The sequence below is a fragment of the Physella acuta genome, unplaced genomic scaffold, assembly GCF_028476545.2.
Source record: "Physella acuta isolate Inbredline_101_S28 unplaced genomic scaffold, ASM2847654v3 ptg000318l, whole genome shotgun sequence".
NCBI lineage: Eukaryota > Metazoa > Mollusca > Gastropoda > Physidae > Physella > Physella acuta.
In genome coordinates this window covers 84708-109294 of record NW_026731837.1, presented here as the reverse complement: position 1 = coordinate 109294, position 24587 = coordinate 84708, and the positions used below count along the sequence as shown (strand labels likewise).

General features: G+C 37.2%; 1 protein-coding gene across 1 annotated transcript; it reads right to left on the bottom strand.

Moving 5' to 3' along the window:
* Positions 1-9565: 9565 nt before the first annotated feature.
* Positions 9566-19620, bottom strand: LOC131940462 (gigaxonin-like). Its single transcript, XM_059299119.1, has 3 exons — positions 19601-19620; positions 10165-11394; positions 9566-9708 (listed from the first exon to the last, which is right to left on the bottom strand). Exons 2-3 carry the CDS (start codon positions 11366-11368, stop codon positions 9566-9568), a joined length of 1347 nt encoding a protein of 448 aa, XP_059155102.1. The 5' UTR covers positions 11369-11394; positions 19601-19620.
* Positions 19621-24587: the final 4967 nt, after the last annotated feature.

The following is a 24587-nucleotide window of genomic DNA, read 5'->3' as shown; positions in this document are numbered from 1 at the left end:
TAACTAGTATGTTGGTTAGCGATCACCTGGGATTTTGAATGGCTTCTTTTGTATTGTAAAAATATTTTTTTCTTTCGGATTTTCTCTCGAGGGGTTGTCCATTGTTACTTTTTCCCCATTCCTTGTTCGCTGTTTCCGTATTCTCAGTTCTATGTTCTGTTGTAGCTTCCTCTTCTTCAAGTTCTTTTTGCTTGTGGTAATCAACTCCGCTGCTTCACTATTTAATTGTCTTTTTCAGTTTTTAAAAAAATCTGTTTTTTGCAAGACTATGATTTGTGATTCCACAACCAAAAGCTTATGAATCAGATTGACAATATTTTCATTTTTCTTTGAGATGATCCAAGATACTGGTAAAACCAACGGAACTACATTAGACTGAGTTTCTAGCTCAACAACTCTTATCCTCTCAAACACTCCCGGTACAGATTTCAAGAAACCTGTGTCTTCTCCTTCGTGCTTCCGTGAACAAAATAAAATCAATTCGTTTTTGTAACAGAAGTCAACTTGAGATTAATTTTAAATTTATTATAAATAGAATTTAGCTATCCATGTATTGACAAAATTCGCATTTATGAAATTAAAATGTAATTCAGTCTAAATAAGTAGTAAAAGACAAAAACAAAAGTTATTGTATTAATGAAAGCATTTTTTTAAAAAACGTTAACATACCAGTTTTATCTTGTTTAAACTTCCTGATAGATCTAGATAATAGCGCTAATTTCCTGTTAGATCTTTAATTTTAAAAAATCAGTGTGTTAATCTAAGATGAATATGCGTGTATATTTTATAAATTTAGATCCAATGCTGTAGGGATAAACAAACGACAATGTAATTGCCTTTATATTTAAATATTTAAGATTATTAGCTACATTGAAAAAATAACAATATCATACAGCCCAATATATTTTAATGTTTAATCTAGCTCTAGTCAGTGAATAATCATAAACCAATTAAGAAGGTCATTTTAAAAATGAAAACAGATCACATTAAAAAGATTTATTACTTTCTAATGAATGTTTAACCTTGTAATTTTTAGTAGAGAGCCCTTAAAATCAATAATGATTGTTACCTGGTTTACTTTTCTCTATTCAGTTGAAATAACAATTTGTAAACCTCTTATGGAATTGAAATTAAAATAAAATACTTTGCACATTTAAACATTGTATTTTTTCGCGTTAGTGAATATTATTTCTACTCTAATCCAAACCATAAGACAACCCTAAAAATCTTAGGTTGATTGATTATACCAATGCCTGATAAAAGGCTCTTCTGAAAATATGTGTGTCAGGTTGTTGGTAATATTGCAATCTTGTCTAGTTTTATGAAAAGAAATTAGGGTAGGCGTTTGGTAGGACTAGGGTTGTGGTTATTGTTAGATAGAAGGTTAGCATTGACATTAACAAGACATGTGTGTATTTAATTAAACCATGACCCCTTTTTAGAAGATTCTATTAATACACACTTGTCTGAGACATTCATCAAATCTTAAAATCGTGTTTCGAAGAATGGTTAACCTACTATTTCAATTCATATTAAATGAACTGAGAAATTTTAGAAACCATACGAGGGGTGAGAGATGTTGCAGTGCCCCTATTGAAGGATCAATGACTGCTTATAACATAAACCGTGTGTTGTCCTGACTTAGGAATTTTAAAAAACCAATCGCTTGCGTCTGCCAATCATCTGTCATCTAGCTTGTATTTTGTGGCATGTGTGCAAAGTGACAGCGTTGAAATTAACATCACGATAAATACATGCGTTACCAATGTTATACATCATGTGTTAAGTTCCAAACAACAGAATGTGTTATAACGTTTTTTAAAGTCTGGGATGTACAAAGGTTATAGGAGGTGGACCGCGTTATAGAGAACGATTACGGTACATGTTATAAACGCCGGCCAAGGTCACCGAAACAAAACAGGTGAACTCTACTGTATCTGCAACACGGACTTTCAAGTTCGAAATAGTACTTTTATTAAAGTAGAAGAAAACGTAAGCTTGATGCTCAATAGGGAGGAGGAAGTAGAGTTTGCCTATTTCTATTATGTCGGTATATGATCTGATAGTCTAATCCGGGGGTCTCCAATTTTTTCAGCCCGAGGGCCTCATTAACTATCAATTATCAGTTCGGGGGCCAGAGTTTCTTCTATACATCTCTTTGGGGTTGCTAAGCCCCACGAACCCTCCCCCACCACCCCCCCCCCCCAACGAAATATAATTTATATAGAAATATATACAAGTCTGAAAGAAACACTGTCGGGGGCCGACAACACACTCGAGGTCTAAGTTTATTTTCCTTGGGACAAATACCAACCCGCCATTTTTTAACTTGTCTCTAAGGAAGTCATTTGCTTGCAATTCAATGAGCTCCAGCCGCAGTTCATATGGTCAACTGGTTACATTTGCTTCAAATGGGTTTTGAAACAGTCACTTTTTCTGCCTTTGAATCCAGTCAGAAAACCGCTACTGAAACTGCAGCTGGAGGTCTTTGATGATCTTGCATACAAATGATGCTGCTTCAGCCATGAATACATTGCACTGCTAAAAGTTCGTCAAGTTGTTGGCCTGTACTTGTTCCAAAAACATGACATGTTTGAATAATACAGTGCAGGAACATTGGTTGTAGAATGTTTTTCTCATTAGCTTGTCCAACTAAGCCTTTCTTTATGCCACTAATGTACTTTCCTCCATCAGCAGTCAGGTAACTGAGGTTAGTCCAGTCCAAATTATAATCAGCAAATGTTTTTTCAACTCATTGAATATATCCTCTCCGGTAACAGTGCCGTACATGAAATGTGGGGAAGCCAGCTCTTGTGTTATGTTATTGTCTTCATCCACACCTCTAATGAACACAAGCAGTTGAAAAGTGGAACAGCTGTCCAGCGACTCATCCATTGCAATTGAAAAATTGCAAAACTTGTTACCGTTTTTAACTTTTGAGTAACAATGTTTTCCTCAAAAGCTGCAACACGGAGGACAATGGTATTTGCACCCAAAGCTACATTTTCAAATTGTTTTGAATTTTTGGGCAAAGTCCCTCAGCCACCTCTAACAAACATTTTTTCCCTTTAACAAAAAGATCTCCGAGGGCCGGATAAGAGGACCGCGCGGCCCGTAGTTTGGAGATCCCTGGTCTAATCAATCTGATACCGAGTCACTTTATACTTTTCTAAAACAACTGGATGGCGTCGTGGACAACGTACGTACTCGAGTCAACAACACGAACTCAAGATTTTCGGGTTAGCAATGTTGACCTCTACCTCCACTGAATTACTAGCGGTAAAACCCTTAAGGAGGCAAAGTATGTAGTTTCCCTTCTGTTGTGTGCCAAATAGTGTTCTTTGACAAAATAAAAATTGTTTTTTATTATCTTAACGCTGCTTACCCTTTTGAATTGCATCATCCCCCGGACATAAATGAAAAACAAATCAAATTTAAACTTGGCATCAAACATATTTCGGTTTAATTTGCTTTGAAACAAGAATGTGCTTAGATTTTACAATGGACTCACTCCATCTATATCAACACACAACAGCCAATAAGATAAATACCAGTACTTGCTTGGATTTAAGGTCAAATAATAAAGATTAAAAGAAAAAAAAACACATATTTTAAGAAATTTATTAGATTTTTATATTCTTTTTTTGGGGAAAAGGGGTTGACTTTTTGGCGCGGCTTATCTGGACAAGAGCCTATCGTTTTTTTTTTAGAAAAGTATGGAATATCAACCTGTTATGCGCCTCATTACTACAAATTAAGCCTTTTTTCCTTTCTGTGAGTTTTTCAGTAGCCTTTGTTCACACAAGAACTTTTGTATAAGCAGCAGTTTATCGATTTCGCTCTAAGGGACCGAACTCTGGACTTTGGGATCAGTGTCGTGCACGCTACTACTTAACCTAATCGTCTCATGTAGGTTTAAATATTTTTAAAAATTATTTTACATTTTCCTAACATAAGTAGTAAAATGTCAGAAAATTAGAATCCTTTCACAACCATGGATTTACTATTTGTAAATTGCAGAGTGTAAGATTCCTTTTACTCAAAACAGGTATTATTTCAGTTATCCTTATCAACAACTTTAAGCAGAAACATTTAATGTTATTACGTTTCCAATGGCAAGCTTTATTTATTTTATAATATTATAGCAACGAATAAAGAAACAAAAACGACAAAAGCAGCATGCTGTATTCGATAACAATTACGAAATATTGCAAGGATAATATTTAACAACACAGTAAGCATAATTTTATACATTTTGCTAATTTTATACACAAGTTCTTACTGTTGATAGGCCTACAGCTTAACTAAATTGATTGATTTAGATTTGAAAACATTGGGGTTTTTTAACTCATCGCATTTCTGTTTATTTTCTTTAAAATATGATTGAACAAAGTTTTGAAAAAAGTGGAGCAAGCACTCAGAATAAATTTATGACGGAAATACTCTGAACTTTCAAATTGCGACATTTGTTGACAACCCCCTTCATGTACATATTCACATGCCTGAGTGATCCATTTAAAGAACATTGTAATACATGCTTAAACAACATCCAGGGAAATAAAAGATATCAGTGTTGCAAGTAGGAGCACCATGATTCTGGCACAATCAAAGGAAATAAATTTGACTCGCTTTCTATTTCAACGGCTCTTATCTTTCCAAAAAGCCCAGGGACAGACGTTAGAAAACTTTTCCCATCGGTTGGTTTGGTGGAACAAAATAAGATTAATTCCTTTTTAAAATATACTGCTCCTTTTAATACCCAGTCAAAGTCGTTCCAAAGTTGAATAATAAATGTAAACTGGATTTCATTACCATCAGTGGTTTCTACGGATTTTAAAGATCCGTTTTTCTGAAGGATAAAAGTTTTCCTTCCTTTTTGAATGCAGATGATATCTTCAGAAGGACCCTTTATATTTATATTTTGAGTCAACTTAGTGTAGATATTGTTACAATATACTTCTGACTGATCACGATATCCATTGCTAAATATTAAGATATTATCTTGATAAGCAACTGGAGTGCCATTTACTCTGCTCCACAAATGAATCCAGTTTGAACAAGTCTCACGTGAATTGTGTGAGTGAACTGGGTCTTTAGTTATAACAACAAATGTACCATTTACTGAAGTTAATTGAAAACTGCTATTTCCACACAATTTACCAATAACTGTTGTATTTTTTGATGGATCAACTGTTGCTATTTTTTTTTCTTCACACTTGTGAGCTTGTTTAGATTTATCAAAATCACACTCAGATAAATTTCTATTTGAATATATAACACAAAGAGTTGATTCAATGGAAGCTAAAGCACATATACTTTTACTTTTAAAACTGTTAATAAACAATTCAAGTTTACAAGTACATTCACTGTTTAGGCCAAATAAATAGATTTCTCCATTGCAAATGTATGCCATTACATTTCGTTTACCACTACAGTTTCTATAAGGGATGACAAAGTTACTAGGAAAAGAAACAGATCTCCATTGGTACAACAAAGCTTCGTGTACAATTGCAAGTGCTTCATCGCATGACTTTATCAAAGGGTGAATCAGTAAATTCTCGAGATAACTTCGACTGGCTAAAAATGTTCTGGCTGTAGATAACAGTTCAACAAGACACTTTTTCCTGTCTATCTCCTTGTTGTCTTCTCCATTAATCAACTTCTCCTGGCTCTTATAGTTCTGTATTTCATCAGTTTTTTCTATAGCTGTTGCTTGTGTATAGTTTGTTTCACTGTCACTGTCTTCTACGTGAGGTGGTTTTTGTTGTACATAAGAAACCCAGTTAATGATCGATTCTAAAACTAAATCTTCAGAGTTTACTTTAAGACGATCATCATCCACAAAGGAAAACAACATTGGAAAAGAAAATTCTAGAAATGTCTCAGTCACACAAAAAGGTTCATAATTTTCTTTCATGAATCCAATTGTAAACTTAATGACATTCTCTGAATGTAAAAGTTTTGCCATTGGATAATATGTAATGTAATTATCTAATGACATATTTTCCACAACAAATCTTTCACATTCTTCTATAAGAAAAGGTATATCCAACATATGAGAAGCTTGCCACACACTAATGATGTTGTCTTTTGTCAGCCCGTCAACACCTTTGTAAACTGAATTGATTATAACATCAAAAGTCTCTTTACTCATGTTCTTTAACTCAACACATTCTTCTTTCTTTTCTCTGAAATCTGAACTTAACAAAGTTTTAAAGAAAGTGGAGCAGGCACTTAGAATAAATTTGTGACAGAAATACTCTGAGCCATCAACAACAACTCTAAAGTCCCTGAAGTTATCTCCCATCCATTCTTTACTCAGACATTCTTGTAGTCCACAAGCAAGGGTTGATTTCACCATCTTGTTTAAAAAATACGTAGTTCTCTAAAACTAAAAAAGAGTATAAATCTTATTATTTAATTATAGTAAGTATGAATCTAATTCATTGTAACTTAAAGTTATTCTCAAAACTATTTGTGGCAGTTTAATAAACCTATGTTTACTTTTTAAACACAAGAATACATGTTATTGGAGATAATTAAACAATTAAAGATTTTCTTTGCTCTAACATCATTGTACTGACGAACTTTTAAAATAGCGTAAACGAATAAAGGATTATAAAATACAAAAATATGAAATCTAATTAATAATAAAACATATAAAATTATTTTAAAATTTGCTAGAAAAGCGAATCATTTACAGGAAATGGCGATGGACTGGGCACACGCTTAGTAAGGACGCTGGAAATAGAGCAGTGGAGTGAAATAAAGGTCGACCCATTATGACATGGCGACATAGCGTGCTGAAGGAGGCTAAAGGATAGGAAGGAGTTGGGAACAGTTAAACTAAAAAGAGTGACAAGAGACAGTGTAAAGCTTTGACAGAGTCCAAGGAACGAAAAAGAAAAAAAAATTGAAAGATTTTGTTAATAGATTATTTATAAGGCTTTAAATAAAAAAATTAAAGATTTTCAATTAAACAAAACATAGTTTATTATATAGAGAAGCCCACCTGTCTGTACTTGGAGTTTGGTTGCTAACAACATCAGCTGTAAATCGTTCTAAAAATAGATTTTTTGGAAACAGAATAACTACGGGAATGTCCGATTAGTAGAATTTTTAGTGTTATGATAACATACCATTTTAATAATAATATTGTCGCCTACTGCAGAACTATTTGTTAAAACAAAATCAATTAATGTTTTAAACATGTTTTTTTAACCTGATAAATGAATGTTTCGGTTGCTTTCCTTCTACAATGTTATTCATCTGAATAACTTATGTGATTTTGTATTTACGTTTCTAGCATTTCTTTTATGGTTTTCCTTTGCGAGTTGTATTATGTGGTTTCTTTCTTTCTCCAAATTTATCAAAATTTTCCAAATTTTGAATCGTTTATAATAAAGTGCAAATGGTAAAACAGCATACGTCACCAAAAGCGAAACACCACAGGCAATTCGGTCTTCCGGTTATGGAGTTTTAACCCCCCCCCCCCCCCCCCACATTTTTCAGTCAACTTTGGATGAATCCTCGTCCTGTCCACCCCACCCCTCCAACAGCGTCCTTGCCCAAAATGAAATAACATAAGTAAGCTCGCATAGTCTTCACAATTTCTTGAAATAAATAATGCTTCAACCTTCAAGAATACATTCCCTTGAGCATTATTCTAACTGATTAGGCGATGTTCGTGGTTTGGTAACAGTAAAAAGTAGTATTGCATTGAATGTGTTGATTAAAATTATAAAGGTAAGAACTATGATACTTCAAGAGATAATAATTTCGACCTCTAAAAATTTAATTGCAATAAATAAAAACTGTAAAATATTTAGCCGTCACCATTTGATTTATTACTTGTACTTTTACCAACCTATGCTAGTATAAAACAGTAAACCTACATTATAAACATACACATTTAAGACACTCTTTTTCGTTATCTAAAAATATTTATTGACCAAATATAAACACAAAATGTATTTACATTCTATTAAAAATCTCAAACAATGCTTCGTAACATTTAAATTTATTTTGATGTTAATTTTTATCAGCCTTTTAAAACAGCTCAAACAAACAGAACTATTTTGAACTAAAGGTTTGTTATAAGTAAATGCTTTCGAATTTAAAAACAAAGAAAAATAACTGATTACTTTTGAAATGCCAGAATAAATATTAATTCTGGTAAAACAGTTTAAGTATTACATATTTATTTATATATACAAAGTCCCATTAAGCGATGTAATATTTTCATAGACTCATAACCAGAAATAACTCAAGCACAAACACTTGCTGATAGCATTTGCATGGCTGACAATTCCAGCTTACAAAAATGTTCTCTTCAGTGTTTTTCATTAAACAGTACGTTATATATACATGACTGTGTTTGTGTGTGGGTCTGTGTGTAAGTCCAAATTTCTAAATTTTTACCATCAACAAACGTATCTCATTAAAGCAAGTATGATTTTAAAAAATTAGTAGAAAAAAGTGTATAATATCATACATTTTAATAACACCGCAAAACAAAGTACTTAAAATATTCTATTGGTGGTTCTCTGCTTTACTCTTTAATTTTAAATATGAATTTCGACACGTTTATTGTCGTCTTTGATTTTTTTTTTATTTCTGCGGCACAAAAGCCAATCTCATTCATTCAAAGTTATGTATTTAAAAAACATAGTATTAACACGAGTCATATAAAACACATTAACAAAAACATTACAAACCTCATGAACTAGAGTTATTTTATTCAAACTACTTTAAACATTTAAAACAACAAAAATATTTAGTTTACATTAATGTATGACTTAGTAATGACTGTAGGCGTAAATCTTTCTTTACATCTTCTGTAATACATCTGGTAATACATGTAGACATAACCACGTTTTCACCTATGCTTTGAAAAACATGTTTCAGAATCAGTGATGTCTAAAACAGGATTATTAGCTACTCTATGTTTATTTTATTACTTTAGCGGTACAAGAAAGACAATAAAAAAAAGTAGACGTCAATGAGACTCAAACAGTTTAGCCAAACTAATTGACAAGTGGGAAAATAAAGATTCTCGACCATGACATACCTAGCATCAAAAAAGTACTGAGATTAAAAAAACATAACATTTACAAGAGTAATTGAAGCAAAATTAAGATATTAGTAAATATATTTATAATGATAATAATGAATACATCTTAACATAATTTAATGCAGCCTTTTCAAATTAAATTATACCACCTAAATAAATAAAATACAAAGATGAAAATAAACGTCACCTATTTAAAAAAAAACTACCATTGAAATACAACGCAATAAAATAAATGAATGTAAGCAATTTATCTACAAGATTTTAAATGAATTATTGTTTAAGGCATCAACAAACGATTCGTTTTATAACAGATTTTAATGACAACTGTAAGGAGACCCACAAATATTGTCATATGGTTATTTAAAAAAAATTATTAACAATATTATGTAGGAAGTAGCACACAGTTTAATTTATTTGTACATAAAGAAATCTGCATTTCATTGTTCTGTCTGTTCCCAATAAGTATCTTAAAAGCATCCGCTTCAGAATATTTCATTTTTCATTTTGGGTGATCCAAGAATCTGGCACAACCAACGGAACTACATTAGACTGAGTTTCTAGCACAACAACTCTTATCCTCTCAAACACTCCTGGTACAGATTTCAACAAACATGTGTCTACATCTGGGTGTTTTTCTGAACAAAATAAAATCAGTTCGTTTTTGTAGTACACGGCACCCTTAATTAAAGACCATTCAAAATTTTCCCAAAGATTAATAATAAAATTAAATTGAATCTTTGTATCTTCTGTAGTGCATACTGATGATAAGAAACCAGTACTTTGTAGAATAAACATATGCCTTCCTTTTTGAATACTTATGATATTATTCGAAGGTCCTTTTATAACAACTTCGTGAACTGACTTTGTGTAAAAGTTGAAACAATTTACATGGGAATAGCATTTAATTCTCTCTGAGAATCCCAAAATAAAATCTTGAAAAACACAAACTGAGCGCGAATGTAATAAAAATCCGTAGTCAATATTGAAAACATTGACATTAAAAGACTGCGATTCTCTTTGAAATGTGCCATTACTTAAATTGAAAAAAATACCATTAAATGAAATCAGTTTAGTATTATAACAATAATCACTTTTGTAGATATTTGTTATTGTTTTGGTTGAATCTATAATCGCAATAGTTCGAGTTCCAGTTATAGAATGAGAAAAGCAAAGTGTTGATTCTGTAGATGCTAAATTTGTGTCACATTTTAACTGTAAATTCATCTCAACCTCACTCTGACTGTTTAATTCAAATAAATGTAATTTCTCATTCTTAACAAACGCCATGACATTTCGTTTTCCGCTACAGTTTCTATAAGGGATGACAAAGTTACTGGGGAAAGAAACAGATCTCCATTGGTACAACAAAGCATTATGCACAATTTCAAGTGCTTCTACACAAGACATTATCAAAGGGTGAATCAAAAGTTTATCAAGATAACTTCTACTTGCTAAAAATGTTCTTGCTGTAGATAACAGTTCTGTTAGACATTTCTTTCTGTCTAACGTTTCGTTGTCTGAGTTTGTTGCAGAATTTGACATTTCGCAATTTCTAAACTGTGGCAAACTTAAAGTATCATTGTTGGTGTTTTGACACACTGGGACAACATTATTTTGATCTATTTGGGTTGTTGGTAAACTGTTTTCTACTGTTTCACTATCTCTGTGATCAATGTTTTCCATTTCCTCTGGTTTCCTTTTTATATAGGAAACCCATTTGATAATAGATTCCAAAACTAAATCTTCTGACTTCACATTGAGACAATCATCAGCTACAATAGTAAACAAAATAGGAAAAGAAAGTTCTAGAAATGTTTCTGTCTCACGAAAATGTTCAAATTTTTTTGCCATGAATCCAATCGTAAAATTAATGACAGTCTCTGAGTGTAGTAGCTTTGCCATGTCATAATATGTAATGTAATTCTCCAATGACATGTTTTCCACAACAAATCTTTCACATTCCTCTATAAGAAATGGTACATCCAACATATGAGTAGCTTGCCATACACTAATGATGTTGTCTAGTGTCAGTCCATCAACACCTTTGTAAATTGCATTGATTATAACCTCAAAAGTTTCTTTACTCATGTCGTTTAACTCAACTCTTTGTTCCAAATTTTCTTTGAAATTGGTTCGGAGCAGACCTTTAAAGAAAGTTGAGCAGGCACTTAGAATAAATTTGTGACAGAAATACTCTGAGTCATCAACCACAACTCTAAAGTCACTGAAGTTATCTCCCATCCATTCTTTACTCAGACATTCTTGTAGTCCACAAGCAAGGGTTGATTTTACCATCTTGTTCAAAAGAACGTTCTGGAGAGCTATATTTCCAAATATAATTTTAAAGAGCATTAGAATTTTTATGGTGAACTAACAACTGCAACTATGTAAACAACACATACTTATTCTAAGTGTACATTATGAAGTTGACGTCAACATTGTTGTTAAACCTACGTCTCCGCTTTTATAGCACAGGAATAAATAGTAACTTAAGTAAAAACAAGTTAATAAAAAGTCTAGTGACAATTTAAGCGCAATTTCCTTAATTAATTTTTTGTGACCGAACGAAAGGATATTTTTGAAAACTTTCTTCGGCAATATTGTTTTAAATTATGGCAGGAATCGATTGATAAATGTTTCAAGTCGCTAAGTGGTCTGGTTGCCGAGATATGGACCAAAAACTGCATTTTTTTCGAGGTTTTTTTGGCTTTTCCGGGAAATCCAGAAAGGAATTCCGGGAATTTTTTTGGCCCACAATCATCCTCGGAACTTGCTTAACATATTTGCTTTGGAACTAGTCCTCGATATTGCTTCGTTGAGGAGGAGATACGACTTAAAGCTGCGGACACATATCCATCCATCACCAGAAATGACGAGTTAATAATCGCAATTGTCAGTATGGAAATTGCGCTAAAAAAGAATCCTCTTTATACCTAGATATCCACGGGGCAGAACGTATAGTTCATGTTATTTGACCTCGGCATGTGAAGGGATAATGTGGTCAGCACTATGCCCGGCCACCTTTACTTTCCCTAACGTGAGTTAAGTACCTATCAGTGCTGGGTGGACTCTGTACTTTCTACAGACTTTGACCCGGTTTCGAACTCAAGACCCGGGTTACCAGTAATTTAAGTAAGTATAAATAATTTTAAATTTAAAAAAATAGAAATGGTTGTCTGATGCATTTATTTAAATGAAAGTCAGTTTTCTTATAAACAGTTTAAAAACAGTGATTGTTCATATTGTCATTTCATAAATCCCTACCATCCATCTGACCCCCCCTCCCTCTCTTCACACACCGTCACAAATCTACGGACCCCTCCTCCCCTCTGTGAGTGTGACGTCAGTTATGGACGACCCCCAATGTGTTTAAAGACAAGTAAAGTAAAATAGAAGGTGAGAGAGAAGAGATGTCATCAGCTGAACATAAGTCTGCAATCTGATTTCATCAGCACTATAAACTTATTTAAGTGGTAAGAAGCAAATGTCGACACATTCCTAATTTTCTTGATTCATAAAGACTTGAAACGTTAAACTATCTTAACCAGAGTTTCTTCCAGGCATCTCTTCGGAGGGGCAGAGCCCCCCCCCCTCCCCCCGAAGAAAGTCTACCGCTCCCCCCCCCCCCCCCGAACGAAATGGAATTTATATAGAAAATATATACATTTAACAGTGTACGCTCCCCCCGCCCCCCCCCCCCCTCGAAGAAAGTATACCCCCTCTCCCGAAAATTTCAAGTGCTCCCCCGGAGAAAAAAGTCTGGAAGAAACACTGATCTTAACGCATAGGTCATGGTAGACACCAAGAAAGCTTGTTAGGATTAAAGTCTACAAATAAACCAACTTTTGACAAACGTTTTCTTCTAATTTATTCATAAAATATATGCGTACGATTTGAATAGTATTGTGGGTTTTTTAATCAATTATAAAACTTGTTTCAGCATTTGCGTCAACTTTTTTATCAAAACAATTCTAAACAGTAAGGAGTCGCCCATAAATGTCGTCACACTCATAGGGGAAGGAGGGGGGGGGGAATCGTAATTGTATGACGAAGTGTGATGACGGGGGGGGGGGGTCCAGATAGAAAACTATTTTAATACGTTTTAATAGAAGTGTAATAGACAATGATTAAAATACTCTGTTGACTGAGCTAAGTCAATATTTTAGAAAAATGTCGATGTTTTTTAAAAAAAAATTCAACTGCAATTTTATTTTATTTTTTGGGGCGGGGGGTTTATGCTGAGGTGTTACGTCATTTTGGTTTTTGTGACGATGTGTGACGAAGGGCAAGGGGAGGTGAAAAGTCGTCAAAACAGCGTGACATCTTTTATGGATGACCCCCCTAAACACTTTAATATTTAATTTTAATATAATATTGCTTCTCATTAACATATTTGATTTAACACAATTTAATCAAAATAAACCAACACCTCACCCCCCTCCCAATATAATGTGCATCACCCTCAGTCTGGTAACCCGAATATCTTTCCTGTTTTAGTTTAAACGAAGAAAAGTATTTTTATATTCAGCTATATTATGCTCATAAATATTTATTAGGATTGTGTTTAAAATCTATTTTTGTTCTGTTATATACACAGAATGGTAATAAGCAGCAGTATAGTAATGAAGAATACATTACTTAAAAATCTAAAATTTAATATTAAAATGTATTACTTACTATAAGATATATATATATATATATATATATATATATGTAACTAGGGGAAGTTACACCAGAGACATAGGAACGCGGTACAGCGCTGTCAACTTTGACACGACTGATGCAATAACACAGGTGGTGGCTGATAACGATCAGAAAGCCAAGGCGTAGTATCTCGGGAAGCGATACGAAAGACGGTCTGTCAACTTTGATGTGACAGGATGCAGATGGCTTATTAAATCGGACTGTACAACAGAAGCGGCGTAATGCAACGATTACGATTACGATTATGATAGGACCGAATATGAGTACGATTATGAAGGGGATATATATGGGAAGGCGACGGCTGGGTTCGGAGGGACAAAGAGAGAGACGGAGACAGGGATCTCTGGAGACACAGACACAGAGAGACAGAGACGGAGACAGAGACGGAGACTCTCTCGCCCGCTCTCGATCAGTTAGTCTGTGTGGCAGTATCAAGTTGGTTATATTGTGTTAAGAAGGACGTTAGACATGTGTATTCAGTTAGATGAAGCCTAGTGAGGACTGTTGGGGGTCCGTTGATTCAGACTATTATTGTGAAACATCTCTCTTGATTCATTATATTATTGTGAAGCATTCTTTGATTCATGTAATAAAAGGATCAATAATGAACCTGCATCTTCGAGTATCTATGCTGTGGTCAATGTTGTGTGGAATGAGTGGTTAGACTCGGGAAGGTCACATTTGGCGTTGTCGGCAGGGTAGCCAGAGACTCGTTACATTTGGCGTTGTCGGCAGGATAGACTCGGGGACTCGTTACATTTGGCGCTGCGACCAGGATGAATTCAACGAGACTTGCCGCGTTAGGCACCCATAGTCAACCTAGTTCATAACTGTGTTTAGTGTGTGTGTGAATTCGGACATTCAGGAACAGTGAAAATTGAGGAACGAGGAAAATTTTTTTTCATACACACACGGTAAGAAAGGTCTTTTTTTATTTGAAGGAAATAAATAAAAGGGAAGACTGAAATCAGAATTGAGTAAATTGAAAAGAATAGAGATGAGACACCTTTCATTATCATTCTGGCTTGGTGTCACATGCTCTTTTGCTGCTGCAAGCATGTGGCTCAGTATACCCCTAGTTGTAGCACCAACCACCCTGGGGACAGCTATGGGGCTGACCACCAGCATCCAGATAATTGGTATTGGTATCTCCAACTTGGTTGTGGGACAAATACTAGATCTAGGCAAAGATGACAACCAAGATATAGATGGAACTCTTAGACACTGGAAATGTGTCATGATCTCCCTTTTGGGCAACACTATCTGCTGCATAGCTGCAGCATTTTTCCTTGGTGTGAGGGGCAGACGCGGGAGTGGTATTTTAGATATCGGAAAGGGACAGAAACTCCTGCTGGCCCAACAATCTGAGCCAGATAAAGATAGCCCAGAGATAGGCAACGGTGAGGATGACCCTTTGCCTCCAGAGGGACCAGGACAAAATTTGGACAAAAAGCCGATCCATATTGTGGTCCTGCCCAGTGAGTCCCACATCAACAAATTTTACGGGGACGGTGATCCAACTTTAACCAACAGGTTCAGTGAAGAGGTCAGGGCTGCCTGGGCCTCGAGACACATGTCACCAGAGGAAAGATTAAGACTGCTGATGGGCAGTATAGGAGAGACGGTTAGGGCAGAGGTCAAATGCCACGATAAAACCGTCCAATCAGATCCAGATAAGGTGCTGGATCTAATTATGGAGACCTTTGGAGAGAGACGGTCGGGATCGCAACTGCTAGCGGTGTTTGTAGGTATAAAGCAGAGACTGGCGGAGAGTGTGATGGAGTATTCACACCGAATGAACGGGGCCTTTGAAGCTGTAAAAGGCAAAATACCCGACATGGATGCGCGCCTGCTGAGGGACCATTTCATCGAGGGGCTGGCGACCCCTATGGCAAGAAGATATTTGAAAGAAGAGGTCTACAAAGACCCGCAGTTGACCTTCCTTCAGGTCAGGAACTCAGCGATCCGCAGGTCCGAGAATGATGACCGATCGAACTGTTCGGTAGACAAAGTCTCTGTGCCGGAACAGAAACAATCCCCACCCAAGGGGACCGGCACGATGGAAACCATGATGGCTCAGCTGTTGGCCCACCTGGATAAGGTTGACCAACGATTGGAGAGGCTAGAGAGCAGGTCAACAGCTGCGAATCAGGGCAAAAACGGGACAAAACAGGGACGGGTTGGACAGCCGCGACCCGCCGGTCCATCGCTCCGGTGGACGGCTTATGGTCGACCAATTTGCCTGTCCCGCTCACAACCCGGACATATGGCACAATACTGTCCGGTGAAACGATCGCCCTCTGTAAGGCAAGGCAAGGCTACAGAGAGGCGAGGTTATGGCTTAAGAAACAAAATGGGACAAACAATGAAAGAGTCTCAAACAAGACTTGAAGAGAAATTATCAGATATGGAAAAAGAACTTCAAATCACAGCAAGGCTGGGATCCATCGAACAGCGATGGGCAGCAGAATTGGCACTCTTTGACCTGGAGAGAAAATATCGCCCAGGGCAGTCCAATGGTAATGCTGACGCGTTATCAAGGAATCCTTACGAGAGACCGGGCGATGAGGAAGAAACGCTGACAGGAATATGTGAGGTCAGAGCGTCAACAGATATCCCTCACGGGGTGCAAGTGAACAATTTGTTGGTAGAGAAAAATGATGATAAGAAGAAAATTGGTAGACTTAATAAAGGAATTCAAAGTCTAACCAGGAAACTGGATAGGAAAAGTTCATGCAAATTAAAAGCACAGGAGAAATGTTCATCTTTAAAGTGTCTGTTATCGGAAGAAGTAAATAAAAATATTCGACAACAGAACAGTGTTGGCAAACTAGAAGAAATGATAGACAAAGAAAGGCTAGTGATGCAAAACGGACGGACCGGGGTGGAGCACATATCCACAGAGCCCCGTCATATGGACATTAGTGATTTTAGTTGCCTTAATCACAAAGAGATAAGAGATGCCCAGAGAACGGATAGTGGCTTACAGCCGCTGTTGAAACACGTCCAGGAACAAAAATTCCCAGGAAGAAGGGAAAGAGAACAATTTGGTCGAGAAACAAAGAAAATACTGAGTCAGTGGGACCGTCTCAGTATACAGGATGGTGTTCTCATGCGGAGAATTCATGACCAAATTGATGGGACAATACACCAGGTGGTGGTGCCTGGACAATTACGAGAAGAAGTGCTAAGGTTGGCACATGACAGGGCAGGACACCAGGGTCAGGACAGGACGCACAAAATATTACGACGAAGGTGTTACTGGCCCAATATGGAAATGGAGGTCAAACGCCATTGTGAGGCTTGTGTGAGGTGTCAGCATGCGAAAATGCCAGTTGTCAAAATGAGACAGCCATCGGGACACCTATTAGCGACAAAACCACTAGAGATTGTGGCTATGGACTTTACGTCGTTGGAGCAATCATCGGATGGGACGGAACATGTGTTGGTAATGACTGATGTTTTCACCAAATGGACTGTGGCGGTGCCCACACGAGATCAGACTGCCAAAACAGTGGCAAAGGTCTTAATAGAACATTGGTTCATCAAATATGGCATACCAAGACAATTACACTCTGACCAAGGAAGGGCCTTCGAGTCAGAAGTAATTAACCAACTGTGCAGCCACTACGGGATCAACAAATCTAGAACAACCACATTTAATCCGAAAGGAAACGGACAGTGCGAGCGGTTCAACCGCAGCATGCATGATTTGCTGCGTACCCTAGAACCTGAACAGAAAAAACGTTGGCCTGATTTTCTCCCAGAGTTGGTATATCTATACAACTGCACCCCCCATGCCACAACCGGCTTTTCGCCATACATGTTGCTGTTCGGACGGGAGGCTCGACTGCCCCTTGACTTGTTCCTAGGAAAAAAGGAGAGTATGACTGGCTCATACACTGCACTAGAATATGTGAATGAACATATGAGACGAATTAGAGAAATGTACAGGGTAGTACAGGAAAGACTAGAACATGAAGCACGGCGAAGGGAACCGCCGGTACAGACAAAGGACCCGCCACTCAAACTGAACGACAGGGTATTACTGCGTAGCCACCCGTTAGGCAGAAACAAAATCCACGACCTCTGGGGACAGGAGATATGGCAAGTCGTGGAGATGCCTAAAGTAGCAGGTGGCCCCTTTAAGATAAGACCCATCGATCACACCAAACCGGATCGGTGGGCGAATATTGCTCAATTAAAGAAATATTGTCATAGTCAAGAAGAGCAGTTACACACAAGGAAACCCAAGACAATTAGGGAACCGGAAACTATAACGGAAATTCACATACCCATCCCGGAACCATGTCACCATCAACAGCGCAACAGCGACACACAAAGGGAGGATACCGGCAACAAGGAGGATCCCGGTCCCTCCAAAAGCAGAGAGACAGTAGACCATCAGATAAGTGGTCCGCGGAGAAGTTTGAGAAACAGAAAGAATACGAAATTTTTTGTCAGCAACCATCAATTCTTTCATGGTCGCGCTGGTATGAGAACAGACTGTTCAAAAAGTCATAAAAGTGAACTGGTGAAGGCACCAAACGAAAAAAGGTGGATGTGAATTCTAGAACTGTTTTGTGTCTGAGGAAGATGATGTAGACACATTTGATATGTGAAATAGGGATAACGGTCAATCTTATACGAATGTGACGACATTGACAGTGAGTGGAACAATGGATTTTTTTACGGTGGTGCGATGGACTTTGAAGGACTGCACCTGCCGGGCGTTGTTTGTGGTTGATAACACACAAAAAAAGGCAGGGGTGGATGTAACTAGGGGAAGTTACACCAGAGACATAAGAACGCGGTACAGCGCTGTCAACTTTGACACGACTGATGCAATAACACAGGTGGTGGCTGATAACGATCAGAAAGCCAAGGCGTAGTATCTCGGGAAGCGATACGAAAGACGGTCTGTCAACTTTGATGTGACAGGATGCAGATGGCTTATTAAATCGGACTGTACAACAGAAGCGGCGTAATGCAACGATTACGATTACGATTATGATAGGACCGAATATGAGTACGATTATGAAGGGGATATATATGGGAAGGCGACGGCTGGGTTCGGAGGGACAAAGAGAGAGACGGAGACAGGGATCTCTGGAGACACAGACACAGAGAGACAGAGACGGAGACAGAGACGGAGACTCTCTCGCCCGCTCTCGATCAGTTAGTCTGTGTGGCAGTATCAAGTTGGTTATATTGTGTTAAGAAGGACGTTAGACATGTGTATTCAGTTAGATGAAGCCTAGTGAGGACTGTTGGGGGTCCGTTGATTCAGACTATTATTGTGAAACATCTCTCTTGATTCATTATATTATTGTGAAGCATTCTTTGATTCATGTAATAAAAGGATCAATAATGAACCTGCATCTTCGAGTATCTATGCTGTGGTCAATGTTGTGTGGAATGAGTGGTTAGACTCGGGAAGGTCACATTTGGCGTTGTCGGCAGGGTAGCCAGAGACTCGTTACATTTGGCGTTGTCGGCAGGATAGACTCGGGGACTCGTTACATATAGATATATATATATATATATATATATATATATATATATATATAATTCTATACATAAATATTTCTAATAAGTTACAAACTTACTATTATTTGTGTTTTAGGACGGCCATTGGAACAGAAGTCAACTTGACATTAGTTATAAATTTGTTTCTAGTAATGGAATCTAGCTATCCATGTATTGACAAAATTCGCATTTATGAAATTAAAATGCAATTCAGTCTAAAAAAAAGGATTAAAAGACAAAAACAAAATTCATTGTATTAATAAAAGCATTTTTTAAAAAAAAACGTTAACATACCAGTTTAACCTTGTTTATACTTCCTGATAGATCTAGATAATAGCGGTAATTTCCTGTTAGATCTTCTATTTAAAAAAACAATTTGTTAATATAAGATGAATATATAAACACACTGAATATGCGTGTATATTTTATAAAGTTAGATCCAATACCGTAGCGATAAATAATTTAATTGCCTTTATAATTAAATATTTATTAGCTTCATTGAAAAAATAACAATAGCATACAGCCCGATATATTTTAATGTATAATATAGCTCTAGTCAGCGCACAATCATAAACCAATTAAGAAGGTCATTTAAAAATGAATACAGAGCACATTTTTTTTAAAAGTGATTACTGTCTAATGAATGTTTAACCTTGTAATTTCCAGTAGAGAGCCCTTAAAATCAATAATTAAATAATAATTTGTAAACCAATCATGGAGTTGAAATTAAAATCAAAATGCTTTTCATATTTTAAACTATACTGTGACTATATTGTCTTTTTCACGTTTGTGAACATTGTTTCTAACCCTAATCCAAACCACACTACAATCCTAAAAATCTTAGGATGATTGAGAATACCGACGTCCGATCAAAGACGCTTTTGATAATGGGTGTGTTAGTTCGTTAACAGTATTGCTATCGTGTCTAGTTTTAGAATTAGAAATTAGTATTAGAGGTAAGGGTAGGACTAGGTTTAGGGTTATGATTTAGAGAAAGGGCTAGCATTGTCGTTATTTAATTACCAGTAATCTAACACCCCTTCTTTAGAAGATTCTAAGGAGGTTGGTTACCGCTCATGGATGCTGAACCGAAAAGTCCCGAGTTTGAACCCCAGATAAGGGCAGAAGAGGCTCTATTGGTGGGGACAGTCACTGATCTTTGAGAGACAACTCAAAAATCAAACAACTGCTGCCTTGTAGTTTGTACTTGGTCGGACAAAGGCTATGGAAGCAAAACTAAAATTCTTAAAGTAAAATCTTTTCCAACATTAAAATTAAAAACGAAGAAGAAGATTATATTATTGGACTCTTATAATATAAAACATCAATCAAATCTTAAAATCGCGTGGTAAAGAACGGTTAACCCACTATTTTCATTCATATTAAAGAAACTGAAAGGAAGAAATTCTAGTATCCATTACAGATGTTACAGCGCCTCCTACAGAAGGATCAATGACTGCTTATATCATAACTTGAGCGTCAATCATCTGTCATCTACCTTGTATTTAGGGGCGTGTCTACAAAGTGACGGCGTTGAAATCAACAAATCGATAAATACATGCGTTACCAAGGTTATACATCACGGGTTATGTTGCAAACAACACTGAGCGTTATAGCTCTTGTTTAGTCTGGGATGTACAAAGACTATTGAATGTAGACCGCGTTATTGTGAGCAATTACTATACAATGACAAGCTATTACGTCGGCCACTATCACTGAAACAGGTGAACTCTACTTCATCTGCAACACGGACTTTCAGGTTCGAAAGCTCATTTATATTAAAGTATAAGTAAACTTACGCTTTAGGACTTTAGGGCAGATGAAGTAGAGTTCACCTATATCAGTCCGATGCCGGGTCACTTTATACTTTCCCAAACAACTGGATGGCGTCGAGGACAACTTACGTACTTGAGTCAAGGACACGAACTCAAGATTTTCGGGTTAGCAATGTTGACCTCTACCTCAACTGAATCAGTAGCTGCAAAACCCTTAAGAAAGCAGACTAAATAAGCTCGCTTCTGTTGTGTGCCAAATAACGTTCGCTGCCAAAAAAAAATTTATTTTTTTCTTATCTTAACACTGTTCACCCTCTTGAATTACATCATGTGCCGAAAATAACAAATGAAAAACACATCAAAGTTAAACTTGGCATCGAATATATTTCGGTTTAACTTCACTTTGAAACAAGAATGTGCTTAGATTACCCAACTACACAAACACACAACATCAATTAAGATAAAAACCAGAACCTCTTTTATATAGACAGTTTAATTAGTGTGAACCAAAAATCATCTAATTTTATATACATTTAATTTTTAGAAGAGCAGAGGCTTGAATGTCCAGGTAATAATTTCCCCGGGTTAGTTTACAGTGTCAAGGTAAACAACGAATGGGAGGTAACTCTATAAGAATTGCTATTTTTTTTCTTTAACTCTCATTATCTCCCGTGAGCACAGCAGGACTTCCCTTTAACATTTCCTTCATCATAAGCATTTGCGCTTAGATTTTTTTTTGTAAGGGTTGTTGCGAGATGTTAATGCTATTTATATCTTAATTAGTCTTAAAGTAACATAACACCTAGTTTTAAAAAACTGAGTCATAAGGTTTGTTACGATAGTAATAATTAAACTAATTACAACCTACACCCGTGATCCTTGATATCAAGAGCCTACAGTAAATAAGAGGTGAAGAAAAAATGGATATTATGTAAGTTAAAATTTAACGTTAATTAATCTTTATAATGAGAATAAAATGAACGTTGTAGTTTGCACTCTGGCGAAGAGCTATAGTCGTAGCATCTATAGATTTGTTTATTTAGGTTGATTATTACTGTATAGACTACGGATTAACTATTGTTTGTATGTTTAAGTGTTTCGCAGTTTCTTATATAGGCCTACTTCATATAGGTGAGGGCATAAACCTTCCTAGCTTTGAACTATCTTTGAACTATCTTTGAAGCCTACCTGTGAGAACCTACCTGTGAGAGCCCTACCTGTGAGAACCTACCTGTGAGAACCTATCTGTGAGAGCCCTACCTGTGAGAACCTATCTGTGAGAACCTACCTGTGAGAACCTACCTGTGAGAACCTACCTGTGAGAACCTACCTGTGAGAACCTACCTGTGAGAACCCTACCTGTGAGAACCTACCTGTGAGAACCTACATGTAAGAACCTACCTGTGAGAACCTACCTGTGAGAACCTACCTGTAAGAACCTACCTGTGAGAACCTACCTGTGAGAACCTACCTGTGAGAACCCTACCTGTGAGAACCTACCTGTGAGAACCCTACCTGTGAGAACCTACCTGTGAGAACCCTACCTGTGAGAACCTACCTGTGAGAGCCCTACCTGTGAGAACCTACCTGTGAGAATCTATCTGTGAGAGCCCTACCTGTAAGAACCTATCTGTGAGAACCTACCTGTGAGAACCTACCTGTGAGAACCCTACCTGTGAGAACCTACCTGTAAGAACCTACATGTAAGAACCTACATGTAAGAACCTACCTGTGAGAACCTACCTGTGAGAACCTACCTGTAAGAACCTACCTGTGAGAACCTACCTGTGAGAACCTACCTGTGAGAACCCTACCTGTGAGAACCTACCTGTGAGAACCCTACCTGTGAGAACCTACCTGTGAGAACCCTATCCGTGAGAACCTACCTGTGAGAACCTACCTGTGAGAACCTATCTGTGAGAACCTACCTGTGAGAACCTACCTGTGAGAACCTACCTGTGAGAACCCTACCTGTGAGAACCTACCTGTGAGAACCCTATCTGTGAGAACCTACCTGTGAGAACCCTACCTGTGAGAACCTATCTGTGAGAACCTACCTGTGAGAACCTACCTGTGAGAACCTACATGTGAGAACCTACCTGTGAGAACCTACCTGTGAGAACCCTACCTGTAAGAACCTACCTGTGAGAACCTACCTGTGAGAACCTTACCTATGAGAACCTACCTGTGAGAACCTATCTGTGAGAACCTACCTCTGAGAACCTACCTGTGAGAACCTACCTGTGAGAACCCTACCTGTAAGAACCTACCTGTGAGAACCTACCTGTGAGAACCTACCTGTGAGAACCTTACCTATGAGAACCTACCTGTGAGAACCTACCTGTGAGAAGCCTACCTGTGAGTAGCCTACCTGTGAGAACCTACCTGTGAGAACCTACATGTGAGAACCCTACCTGTGAGAACCTACCTGTGAGAACCTACCTGTGATAAACTATCTGTGAGAAGCCTAAAAGAAGCCTACCTGTGAGAAGCCTAACTATAAGTAGCCTACATGTGAGTAACCAAACCTTGAGAAGCATAACTTTGAGACGCCTATCTGTGAGAAGCCTAAAAGAAGCCTACCTGTGAGAAGCCTAACTTTAAGAAGCCTACCTGTGAGAAGCCTATCTGTGAGAACCTACCTGTGAGAACCTACCTGTGAGAACCTACCTATGAGAACCTACCTGTGATAACCTATCTGTGAGAAGCCTAAAAGAAGCCTACCTGTAAGAAGCCTACCTGTAAGAAGCCTAACTATAAGAAGCCTACCTGTAAGAAGCCTAGCTTTAAGAAGCCTACCTGTAAGAAGCCTAGCTTTAAGAAGCCTACCTGTAAGAAGCCTAGCTTTAAGAAGCCTAACTATAAGAAGCCTACCTGTAACAACTTACCTGTGAGTAGCCTACCTGTAAGAAGCCTAACTATAAGAAGCCTACCTGTAAGAAACCTAACTATAAGAAGCCTACCTGTGACAACTTACCTGTGAGTAGCCTACCTGTGAGAAGGCTAACTATGATAAGCTACCTGTGTGAAACTTATCGGTGATTTACCTGGTAGAAGGCTAAGGGTAGCCTAACTGTAATTTGTCTATCTGTAAATAGTCTACATATTGGTAGCTAGCCTCAGGGTGCTTACCAGAAGGTAGCCTACTTATGAGTAGCCTAGCTCTGGACAGCCAAGATATGTGGCCAACATATGTGTGGCCTAACTCTGGACAGCCGATATATAGGTGGCCAACATGTGAGTGGCCTAACTCTGGACAGCCGAGATATAGGTGGCCAACATGCGAGTGGCCTTACTCTGGACAGCCGAGATATAGATGGCCAACATGCGAGTGGTTAACTCTGGACAGCAGTTATAGAAGTGGCCACCAGCTATACAATATTTACCATACCCACTATCCCTCGAACTTAGCAGGAAAAAGGTATTTTTTTTCATTGTTTATCATACCCAAAACCATCACACGGAAATAATCTTTTTAAAAAATCTGGGGGTTTTTTCCAGTCATA